The 12,355-nt window shown below is 41.5% G+C and overlaps 1 protein-coding gene across 1 annotated transcript; it reads right to left on the reverse strand.

Annotated features, from left to right (window-relative positions):
- Positions 1-156: 156 nt before the first annotated feature.
- On the reverse strand, positions 157-11,918 carry LOC148115690 (E3 ubiquitin-protein ligase TRIM39-like). Its single transcript, XM_087883944.1, has 7 exons — positions 8,839-11,918; positions 7,458-7,553; positions 6,746-6,976; positions 5,469-5,491; positions 3,802-3,920; positions 2,962-2,994; positions 157-1,422 (listed from the first exon to the last, which is right to left on the reverse strand). The coding sequence occupies exons 1-7, from the start codon at positions 9,250-9,252 to the stop codon at positions 908-910; spliced, it is 1,431 nt and encodes a 476-aa protein (XP_087740070.1). The 5' UTR covers positions 9,253-11,918; the 3' UTR covers positions 157-907.
- Between the last annotated feature and the right edge of the window lie 437 nt (positions 11,919-12,355).

The following is a 12,355-nucleotide window of genomic DNA, read 5'->3' on the forward strand; positions in this document are numbered from 1 at the left end:
CTGGCTCTTCGGCTTTGAAAAGGTGAGCACCGCCCCCTAGAATCGGGAAACTAGCACATATGTGCGAGGGGAACCTTTACCTTTACCTTTAAGCTATCATTGTGCCAACGTTCCAAGTAATGCACATATTGAAAGCAGAACTCCGAAGCATGAAGATTCCTCAAAGAACAGTTTTATTGGATACCTCATATTGGCACAACTGGTGAAAACCGTCTCTGAAAGTTCCCGCTCTTTTCACCTAATTAAAAAAGTGAAAGTTCCCCCTTTCCCCGAATCATCAGTCACATTGTCCAATCAAGAGGCTGGCCGGTTGCTTGGTTACTGCTCTCTTCCTCTCTCTCAGGCACCTGTTGAAATGACCTTGGTTCCCACAGAAAAACTGTCTGTTTTGGCTGCCAAACTCCCCCCCCCCCCCCCACACACACATCTATTTCCCCCCTCCCTGTCCTCTCTTCTGCTTTGTGGCAACACTGAAGCCGTCAAGATGGCCTCAGACAGGTTCGCAGGGTTGACACATTGATTGCAACTAAACAAGCATGATATCTAAATGGGAGGGAGAGCTGTGACAGAAATCTAAATTCATGATTTATGGGTTTAGCTGTAAGACAAGTTATCTTTAATATTAATACCCTTGAATACATGATGCTAAAGCCTATAAAGCTGCTATAGGGCACCTCATTTTTTTTTTATTCAGATAAATAGAAATGATGGTCAGACTATTCATTGATTGATTGAGCAATTCCTTCCATTTATAAGGCCACCTAACCACAAGCAACTCAGTGTGGCATCCTACATTAAGGAAAGTATAGCAGCAAAAAGCTAAGGAACTTCTCCTTTGAAGCTTTCAGAGATCACCACTTGCTAAATAGGGATTTTTCCAAAGTTTTGCCTATGGAAATCCCCTCTTTTAGGGGAGTGTCAGGCAGGCACCATCATCCAAGTAGAAAGAGGGCATAAGGGTCTCTCCAACCAAGGAAGCGTCCGAGAATGTATAGAGCAGAGCTGCGGTCCTGGCATCAAAAAAGCTCACTTGTCCCACTTCACAGTTGATAGAGATGCGGATCCTCATGGGCTCCTCAGTCAGGTTCAGTTCAGAGCGTACTAATGGAGAGAAGATCCTGTATTTCCCTCTCCATTTCCTAACCTGCCACTGCTTGGTCTGCCCATCAACATTTATTACGTTCACTTGCTTTTTGGCAACCCCTACACCCCATCCTGCTGTATCTCCTACCATAACTTCCCAGAAATGTCTCCCTGTTGAGAACTTCTGCCAGCCAAGGACATAAGGATTATATACAAATCTCATGGGGTCTGGGACAAGAGATATTGGTTTAACTGGCTTATGTCCTTTGACGCTTTTTCGATCTTCGGAGATGTCAAGGCGGAGAGGATGGGCTGTGTCTGGATCCAGAATTACATTCTCTGTAAGGGGGAGGGGAAGGGAAGGGAAGGAGAACAAGAGCTTCAGCTGCAGGCCTGGTTTATCGTGACCAAGATATCAATCCTACAGCCTTCTCTCCGAGTTCCATTTCTAATCACTCCCTCCAGGAATGGAAGATTCACTGCTTATTTAAACAGCACCTAAGCATTGCCTAGTTTTTTCAACCTCTTTATAGTGATTCACCTCCCTTCTAGCATCCTTGCACAATTCTGCTTAGCTTCCATCTTGCAGGTGAGAAGAATTGGGTTGGGAGTGAAGCAGTGGTGGGTTGCTCCCGGTTCGGTCCGGTTCTTGCGAACCAGTAGTTTGCGGGAGGCTCCACCCACCCATCCGGACATCATCATGGACGATCTGCACATGTGCAGAAGCGTGCGCGTGCAAGCAAAACAAGCGTGCACGCTCCTGTTGCGAACAGGTAGCAAACGTAAGTGGAACCCACCCCGGGAGTGAAGAGAGGTTGGCTTTGCCTTCAATGAGTTCCTGGAAAGACCAGAAACTGGAGCTTTAATCCAGAAACCAGGCAGACAAGAGGCTGCCATGTTTCAATTCTGAACCGGCAGAGTCACAGGGATCGTGCCCAGAGGTAACTTGGGGCACATTTATTCATTTATTTATTTATTGGTTCGATTTATATGCCGCCCTTCTCCAGAGACTCAGGGCGGCTTACAATGTGTTAAGCAATAGCCTTCATAGTTTTGTATATACCTGCTTAGTAGGGCTTTCGCCCCCCCCCCCAAGCGGTGTTCTTTTTTATACAAAGTCAGCTTATTGCCCCGACAATCCGGGACCTCATTTTACCTACCTTAGAAAGGATGGAAGGCTGAGTCAACCTTGAGCCTGGTGAGATTTGAACTTGCAGTAATTGCAGGCAGCTGGTGTACTTAATAGCACTTTAGCCTGCTGCGCCACCAAGGCTCTTGATGGAATGTGAGGAAGTTCTACCCTTTTCCCTATGACAGGCCTGTCAAACTGGCAGCCTGTGGGCCAGATGCATCATGTACAGGCCACACCCACACCGGCTCCACAAAGGCAAAAAACGTCGCCATACGTCACGTGACACGATCGAGTTTGAAACCCATGCTCTACTAGCATCAGGATACCATGAACAAAAGGAGGGGGGGATCTTGCATAGGAAACCTCTGCTTTCATCAGCTTGATGGCCCTCAAGATGGAAACAACCCTAGTGCTCCAACTTTACTATTTGCTTTGACCCCAGGACCTAATTTCTCTGCTCCCAAAGACCTGGTCTCTCACCAATTTATAGTCAGGCAGTAAAATCAAGAGGATTCTACATTCTTTTCAATACCAGCCCATATTTTCCCATTGTCCAGATATTTCATTCTACACCAAGACTGACTTCAATTATCTAGATTATGTTTACTGGATCTTTGTAGTCTTTTAAGATATCTAATCTTATACCTGTTTCATTGTCACACTATTATATTTCTCTTTAACTTAACTGGCATCAGAGCTTAAAATAGCAAGCGACTGAGATTCTTATAAATTCTTATAATATTTACCTTTCTGTAGATGAAGTCCACTTTCCAGAGTATCTAGGGAAGAAAAGGGAGGGATTCAGCATCTCATCACTGGAATTAGAGCAACTGAAAGACCACCCTCAGATACCCTGGTTTGCTTTCCTTGGACTCAAAACAGGAAATTAGGAATAAGCTACAAGCCAGAATGTCATTGGTGAAAAGTCACCAATGACATTCTGGCTTGTAGCTTATTCCTAACATGCGACTGCCTGAGGGCTCCTGGATTGGAGCTGAAAGGCGAAAGAGAGCAGAATGCCCCCTCCCACATGTTGGGATAGACCAGGTGTCTCGATAGAAAAACACTTAATCTTTCCCCTGGCTCAAGCTGATGAAGGGAGAACTTGTGGCTCAGAAGTTAATTCAACTGCCTAACATGCAGGAAGCCCAAGTTTAAATCTGAGTAAGGCAACCGTCATAAATATGAACCAGTTGCCAAGCATCTGAATGTAAATCACATGACCGTAGGGGTGCTATAATGGTCATAAAGTATGAAAAATTGTCGTAAGTCACTTTTTTCAGTGCTGTTCTAACCTTGAATGGTCCCTAAATGAACAGTGGTAAATCAAGGACCACCTGTAAATCGTCAAATATGACTAGCTCATGGTGAGTCCCATTTTTAGATAGCACGTGAAAGAAACCAGAAAGCTCCTCTTCCCCTCCTGATGCCAAGACAGAAGGCCTTTCCCCAGAGAAATGAAGGTGTCTCTTCCGCTGATCCCTCATTGATCCCTCATTGATCCATGTGACACCCAGAATCTTTCTTGGATGCTCTGGGATCAAAATGTCATCCAGCTGTCATCCACCTCGACAGCTGTTTTTTACCTCTCAATTTTTTCATGGCACTTTTCAGAAGCTCAGTCATATCACTGTGATCCCAGATTGTCCATTTCGGCTCTAGAAGTAAATCCATCGGATTCTCATATGTTTCCTTAGCCTGGTACCTGGCAAGACAAAATAACAGAACAACAGAGTTGGAAGGGACCTTGGAGGTCATCTAGTCCAGCATCCCCCCCAACCACCCAAGCAGGAGACCCCACATTGTTTCTGACAGATGGCAGTCCGGCCTCTTCTTGAAAACTTCCAGTGATGAAGCTCCCACTACTTCTGGAGGGAAGCTGTTTCATTGGTTGATTGTCCTCAGTCAGAAAATTTCTCCTCATTTCTAAGTTGAATCTCTCCTTGATCAGTTTCCATCCATTATTCCTTGCCTGGCCTTCAGGTGCTTTGCAAAAGAGATTGACCCCCTTCTCTCTGTGACAGACCCTCAAATATTGGAACACTCTGTTGTTTTCTTGTGTTGCCCTGTCCTTGGATCCTAAGTACCTGGTAAACTGATGGTAAATCAGCACTCCTGTTGACTGACAAGGGCCCTGTTTCCCAGGCTTCAATCAATTCTCTGGCTAGCTATTCAAATATGGGCACTCTGGCAACCCAGTGGATCGTGACCCAAAACTGCACTCATCCACCCTCATCAAGCTAAGCAAGATATCTAGTAGTGGCCACTTCAGTTTTCAACTCTCTACACTTTACAATTATTGTGAATCTCTTGGAAAAAAATAATGGATTGTATTTTACCAAATTTGAAAATGGCTAATAGAGGTGAGATAGGTAATCAACCTAGAACCGTGATGGCAAACCTATGGCATGCATGCCACAGGTGGCACATTGAGCCATCTCTACGAGCATGCAAGCCAATGCCCAGGTCAGCTCTACCGCGCCTCCCGCCAGCCAACTGATTTTTGCGTCTCTGCCGGGAGGTGCACGTGCATGCATGGGGGTGGGGGGGTTGCGTGCACATGTGGGGGATGCCCCCCATATTTGATCCTAGGAGGCTGCAGGGAGGCCTGCTAACACCAAAACAGGGGTTGCGTGCATATGCGCAGGGGCAGAGGTCACACGTGGGGTCACGCGCGCATGCGCGGGGGGAGTGCGGGGGATTTAAAAATGCAATAAAAAGTTAAAAGTGATGCAATGAAATTTAATAGAGACAAATACAGTTACAAATAACCCTCAGTTTATGAATATTTGTTAGCAACCAGTTACAACAGCTCTCAAAAAACTGACCTACAACCGTTTTCACACTTAACATCTGTCACAGTGTCCCTGTAATCACAATTCGGGTGCTTGGCAACTGGCATTTATTTATGATAGTTGCATTACTTGGAACATCCTACATCCTACTATGATACTTTTAAAAACATCAAACATCTGTCTCTTCTTGGGAAGGACTCAATAGGTGGATAAAAAGGCCAAATTCAATCTAAACATCTGGCTGAGTGTGCAAGCAACCATAATAATTGAGCCTATCAAATATTGCTAATTATATTGTGTTGAAGGTATCTGAGGAAGTATCTGAAAAGCCCTGAAATACAGTACGCAATCTTTACATTAAAATACTGCGAAATACAGAAAGACCTTTCCAAAATAGGAAAATTGCTGGAGGAGCTGTTGATCTCTGAGACTGTAAAGAAAAGGGTGGATTTACTTACTTCTTCAAGATGCTTCCAATGTCCTAAAAAATAGAGAGACGAAGCATTGAAAGGAGCCATTTCCTAGGCAGAAAATTAAATACACACACACACACAAACATAATAAAACATGATAGCAAAAAGAAAATACTATTTGAAAAACAAGAAAATGCATCAATAGGATTAAAAAAATCCCCTGCATCTATGCATCCAGAATGAAGGCACTTTGGAACATCCAGGTGGTTATAATACTTTGGAGAAGGTGATCAGTGTTGGGTTTCTCCTTGGCCTGGAGATTTAAGGGGAGGGGGAGACCCTACAAAGAACACCCACCACCACATCCCCTAATAGGGCATAGGAACCTCAAATGGTGAAGAATATAGAGACAGTGCCTAGAACTTAGAATCCTTGCTTTTTGCATGGCCTGCTTTTTCCGAATTACATTATGCATCCCTAATATTAGCCATTACAGATAGTCCTTGACTAAATAGTTCATTTAGTGACCGTTCAAAGTTACAACAGCACTAAAAAACTGATCTATGACCATTTTTCACACATAAGACATCCCCATGGTCACATGATAAAATTCAGCCACTGTTCATATTTATGACGGTTGCAGCATCCTGGGGTCATATGATCATCATTTGTGACCTGACAAGCAAAGTCAATGGGGAAGCCAGATTCAGTTAACAACTGTGTTACTAATTTAACCACTGCAATGATTCACTTAACAACAGTGGCAAGAATGGTTGTAAAAAATGAAAGTCAAAAAAGTATTCTGTGGCAGGACTAAAGCAGTCTATCCCATTTCATCATTGATACAAAACTCTAAACACTGTTTCATACACAATAATACAAAAAAGATGCTGAGGCCCTAGAAAGAATGCAGAGAGCAGCAATAAAGATTTATTATTTGGAATCTGGAGGCCAAACCATACAATGAATAGCTAAGGGAACTTGGTATGCTTAGCCTAACAAAGAGAAGGCTTAGAAGAGACCCTACAGACATCTTCCAATAATTGAAGGGCTCTCATAGGAAAAAGTGGTGGAAGCTTATCACAAGGAGATCCAACGTAAAATAAGAAAGAATTTCCTGACAGTGAGAATTATATATCAGTGGAACAGCATGCCTCCCTGAGTTTTGGGTGCTCCATCACTGGAGGATTCCAATAAGAGTTTGGACAACCATTTTTGGGGGATGGTTATGAGGTCTCCTGCCTTGGGTAGAAGATTGGACCAGAAGACCTCCAAGGTCCCTTCCAGCCCTAGGATTTTGTGATCTCAACTTCCCGACTGACCTGTAAGAGTTTGCTCGCTGGCTGCTGAAGCTTCTCTTCTATCTCCTGGATGAGATGGTCAAGAGAGCCCAGTTCCTCCATGTGCTTGGCCAAACCCTTCTCCTTTCTTGCCATAATATCCTTCTCCGTTTCTTCCATTTTAGTCAATAGAAGCTCCTCCCGTCTTTCTAACCAGAGTTGTAGCTCTCTGAATTCAGCCACCACATTTTTTTTCACTTTTTCAATGAGATCCTAGAACAAGAAAAAGACATACTTTTATTTTATTTTAATTGTTTTACTTAATTATTTTTACTTTTATTTTAATTGTTATAATAATTAAACAGATTCCTTGAAGAATCCAGAAAAGGGATGAGAGAATTTCCTAGGGAGAAAAAAATACCCCTTTGACACCAACAAGCACAGGCGGGAAAGGTTTCTAAAAACCAAACAAAGGCTTCAATTTAAATGATCTCTCATAAAAATTTTCTTGGCAATCAGGGATTCCAAAAAAGGAAGACAGAAAACTGTTTTGAGTTCACATTGTTTCAATAAGATGAAACATGTCACCATTACATCCCAGTCGCCACATTAAGAACAAGTTCTAACACCGTCTTTATCTTGAATTTTAAGTCAGAACTTGTACTTACAAACAGGCTGACTATTATTAAAGATGACGGATGGGGTTCTCCTTCCCATTAGCTCAGAAGCTCCTCACTGTTGGATCAATACTTACAAGCATCTCCTGCACTCTTTGCTCTGTGTCTCCTTTGTATGTAGCTATTTTTTCTTTCTGCTCCTTCTGAGCCTTCAGGCAATCTTCCACCTTGATCTAAAAAATACAAGTTTTGAGTTTCTTTTTCCTAAAGAATTACATCGGAGGGAAGACCCAGTTAGAAGATAAAGTATATTCAATTGTCATAAATAAATGGAAGTAGGCAAATGTCCAAATCATGTGACCATGGAATGCCTGCAATGATCACAAGAGTGAAAAACATGTCACTTTTTCCATTGTCATTGTAACTTCAAACAGTCACTAGACGAATGGTTCTAAGTCGAGGACTCCCTGCAAGGGCATTCAAGTGAGCTGCCTGAGTCTCCTGGTTGCTGTCATCCCAGAAGCATCACTGAGAAATGAACGTTTGGCCTGATCCAGCAGGAGTGTTTTTCTGGGTCTGCACTCAAGATTTTGGAGGACTCCATGACAATTTTGCTCTAGAGCAAATGTGGAAAAGAAGCTGGCAAAGGGAGCCTATTTCTTCCTACATGCAATTTCTGTTACTAAACAAGACAGGGACACTGCAACCATCATAAATACTTGCTGGTTGCCAATTGTCCCAATTTTGATCAGTGACTACAGGGATGCTACAATGGTCATATGTGTGAAAACAGTCATATGTCACTTTTTTCAATGGTGTTGTAATTTTGAACAGTCACTAAACAAATGGTTGTAAGTTGAGGACTATGGTAAATCTGTCTTCAAAAAATTGCAGGCACAGAGCATAAAGCAGGAGGTGAAGGTCTCAGGTTGGAATTAGGAAAGTTTGTTAAAGGAATGAAAGAAAGTTGCACATTATGGAATAAGACCAGTAAGGAATGGTGGGGCACTGCCGCCTAGCAACAAGAAAATTACAAGAAAGTTAGAAGGACTCCATTAGAAGGATTGCTAGATAAGGCACATAGACATAAACTTGGGTAACTTCTAGCTTATTATAATAATAAAACACACCCCTTTTGATAAGGAATCTTATTAGCATAAAATATGCAATCTATCAAGGAGGAGATTAAATTAGGCCAGGACAAGAGATCAAAAGAAACACCTATCAAGGAACCAATGAGTGATTCTTAGGGTGTTAACTTCCTTAATCTAAACTGTATAAAATTTGTATTTGTATATGTTGGGGTCTTGGCTCCTTTAGCTGCTGAGACCCTTTTGCTGAAGTACTTCAATAACAGTCCCTTGAATCTTCTCTTCAGTCTCGTTCTGATTGGCATCTGCGCCAGGTTAAACCCAGGTTGTGGACAACAGTAAAAGCAAGTAAATTGGTCCAAGGATTGCCAGGAAGACCAAGGATCTGGATGCCCCTCCAAAGCGATTCCTCATGGCTGACTCCTACCTGGTATTCCTGGAAAGCCTCCTCCGCTGGGATCACCGAGTGGCCCCTGTGCTCTCTGGATCGGTCGCAGATCACGCAGATGAGGGTCTGGTGCTCCTTACAGAAGAGCTTGAGGGGCTCCCGGTGCTTCGAGCAGAGGCTCCCTCCTTCCTCGCCCGGATGGCCGCCACATTGCCTGGCCACTTCCGCCAGCCGCGCCAGCTGCCTGTTGGGGAGGAGGCTGCGGGGCGCGAAGGTCTGCCTGCATTGGGGACAGGAAGCCTTCGATTCCGACGTCCCCCAACTGCGGGTCAGGCAGCCCCGGCAGAAGTTGTGGCCGCACTCCGGGATGAGCACGGGGTCCTGGAAAAAGTCCAGGCAGATGGAGCAGGTGAGTTCTTCCAAAAAATCCTGCAAGGACCCTTCGGCCGCCATCGCCGCCTCCTCCGCAGGGAAAGGAAAGAAAAAGTTAAGTTTAGTGCCTTTCCCCGCGAATCAGCTGACCGCCTTTGGGCTGTGCGCAGGTGAGAAACCGAGATGAATTGTGGTTGCTGTTGCGGTCAGCTTCGCTGGCTTCTTAAAGGGATGCCCCCCCCATTATTATTATTGGCCCAATCAGCTCGTTAAAGGGGGGGAGTTTTTAAAAATGGGGGAGAAGCAAATATTCTTGGGACAGACCCCCAATCAACTGATCCAAGAATCCTGCTAAAGGGAAAGATATTGAAAAATCCTGGGGAGAAAGAAGCATCCATGGGACTGATTAATCATCAATTATTATTCAGCCAGCCACTTGTTAAAGGGGAAAATGCTTTTTTAAAAAATGGGAAGAACGAAACGTTTATGGGACAGAAACGGAATGGAGTAAAGTTGGCATGACAGAAACTGGGAAAAACCCTTAATAAAACCCCAAAGCCAATGCTGCAATCGATGGGATGTCTCACAGATAAAGGAGAATGTAGAAATTATAATCCTTTCTCTAATTTCTAATATGAATAGAATATTAGAAGACTTGCCTGGACTGTCCCTTTCCCAGCCAGCCAATCAGTAAAAGCTCTAAAATTGGGCAAAGACCATTGTCCCCCCTGTTGTTTGTATTAACGTTAGAAGTACTAAATAGAAGTATTAGAGAAGACAAAGACATAAAAGGAATGAGAATTCAAAAGGAAGAATATAAATTGCAAGTGTTTGCGGATGACCTGGTTTTTATTCTTGAAGATCCATTAATATCAATATCTACACTGATAGATAAAATTGGAGAGTTTGGGAAAGTAGCAGGCTTGAAAATTAATAAAGATAAAACAAAGATTTTGACAAAAAATATGCTAATAAAACAAAAAGAAGAATTGGTGGAAATATCAAAGATGCAGGTCACAAACAAAGTTAAATATTTGGGGATATATATGACAGCAAGATGTAGTACACTTAAAGAGAATAACTATAATAAGCTCAAACAACAGATTGGAACAGACTTGGCGAAATGGGAAAATCTACAATTATCATTGATTGGGAGAATATCAACTATTAAGATGAATACTGTATTTTGCCTAGAATTTTATGTTTGTTCCAGACAATTCCAATCAGATTGGGAAAAGATTATTTTGAAGAATTAAATAAAATAGTGTTAAAATATATTTGGCAGAGAAAAAAGGCAAGGATAAAATCAAGGTTACTACAATATGTCAGAATGAGAGGGGACTTTGGTTTACCTAATTGGGAACTTTATTATCAAGCGACAAGTTTGATTTGAATTAAAGAATGGATAATGTTAAGAAATACTAGATTATTGAATTTAGAAGGACATGATTTGTTGTTGAGGTGGCATGCTTTTTTATGGTATAAGGGAACAAAAACATGGTTATTTTAGGAGACATTACATACAAGAGGCTTTGTTATTAAATTGGGAGAAGATTAAAAACAACATTATTTGAAAATTCCAGTCTGGGTATCAACAATTGAAGCATTTTCACACTCAGTAACATTTAGAAGGGAACAAATTGTTAGATATAGTGAATTATTGGATGGAAAGGGTGAATTTAAATCGAAGCAAGAATTGGAGGAACAAGGTTTTAAAATGAATTGGTTTTCTTATCTGCAAATACATGCTAGATATGATGAAGATCGTAAGATAGAAGGTATTAACAATATTTTGACTAATTTAGATAAAATTTTAACAGGTTCTGATGATTATGTAATTAAAAAATTATATGGTTATTTACTAGAGGTGAAATTGGAAGAAGAACAAGTTAAAGAAACAATGATAGCATGGGGGGGGGAATTTAGTTATGGAATTGATTTAGAGAAATGGCAAAAATTGTGGTCACAAAATTATAAAATGACAATGTCAACAGCATATAAAGAAAATTTGTATAAGATGTTTTACAGGTGGCATCTTCCCCTGACAAGAATAGCCAGAATGTTCAAGAACAAATCTGAAAAGTGTTGGAAATGTCATCAGATACTGGGCTCATATTACCATATATGGTGGACGTGCGTAGAAGCCAAAAGATATTGGACTAAAATCCACACATGGTTGGAAAAAATGACAAAGAAACATATAGACTTTAAACCAGAGATATTTTTATTAGGAATGGTGCCAGAAACATACAACAGAGAAGTGAGATATTTGATTGTAAATGTATTGACAGCAGCTAGAATTATGTTTGCTAAAAATTGGAAAAATGAGAGGATACCAACGCAAGATGAAGTCATTAAAAAAATCATGGAATGTGCTGAAATGAGTAAATTAACACTTGAAATTAAAGAACAAGAAGATAAACAATACTATATGATTTGGGATTTATTCTATCGATGGTTAGATACTAAAACATGGAATTGAAATATGGTATATAAAATGTATTATAACATGTGAAAAAAATTTTTTTTCTCTTTTTGGAATGATTGCCATTGTTAGATAACAAATGAGGTTAATGATACAAAGATATATACTGGGTTGACAACATGAGAAATTAGATAATTAGTAAAAATTGAACATGGGGATGAAGCACAAGGGATTTGTAACCGATCGACACACTGTAATTGTAATGAATGATGGGACTTTTTACGTTTTGTTTGTTTGTTCTAAAAATTAAAAAAAATTAAAAAATAAATGAATAAATAAATTTGGGCAAAGACTACCTTGTGGAATATGCAATATGTAGAATTTGGAATGGGATCATTTGCTGAATGAAAACCTTCAAGTTTGACCAATGAGCTCCCTTAAGGCAAAAGATGGATAGAAAGAGCCATTAGTAGCCTCAGGCCAACCTAGGACAGGGGGATCCATGTGGTGGTGGGGATCTGTTGGTTGGAGAACATCTTATAGGCCCTTTGTTCAAGGGCTTTTGGGGGAGGCTTCCTTAGTCACAATGGGCTCCCCAAGGGGACATGGACATTCCCAAGCCCCTTTCTTTATTTTATTTTGCCATTTTGGAGGTGGCACTTCATTTATGGAATGTCCTCCCCAGAGACCATCAGTTGGCACCCACAGTGGCCTCATTTTGGCACCAGGTGAAAACCCTTCTGTGTTGGGAGGGAGGGA

This window comes from Pantherophis guttatus, chromosome 2 (assembly GCF_059756535.1).
Source record: "Pantherophis guttatus breed Tessera chromosome 2, ASM5975653v1, whole genome shotgun sequence".
Taxonomy (NCBI): domain Eukaryota; kingdom Metazoa; phylum Chordata; class Lepidosauria; order Squamata; family Colubridae; genus Pantherophis; species Pantherophis guttatus.

What these genes read in the sequence shown, in the direction of transcription:
- LOC148115690 (XM_087883944.1), bottom strand. Translation starts at nt 9,252, where the DNA reads ATGGCGGCCGAAGGGTCCTTGCAGGATTTTTTGGAAGAACTCACCTGC. An exon ending in CAGCGAGCAAACTCTTACAG is followed by an intron (nt 5,492 to 6,745) that starts GTCAGTCGGGAA and finishes TCTATTTTTTAG; the next exon opens with GACATTGGAAGCATCTTGAA. An exon ending in ATTGGAAGCATCTTGAAGAA is followed by an intron (nt 3,921 to 5,468) that starts GTAAGTAAATCC and finishes TTGTCTTGCCAG; the next exon opens with GTACCAGGCTAAGGAAACAT.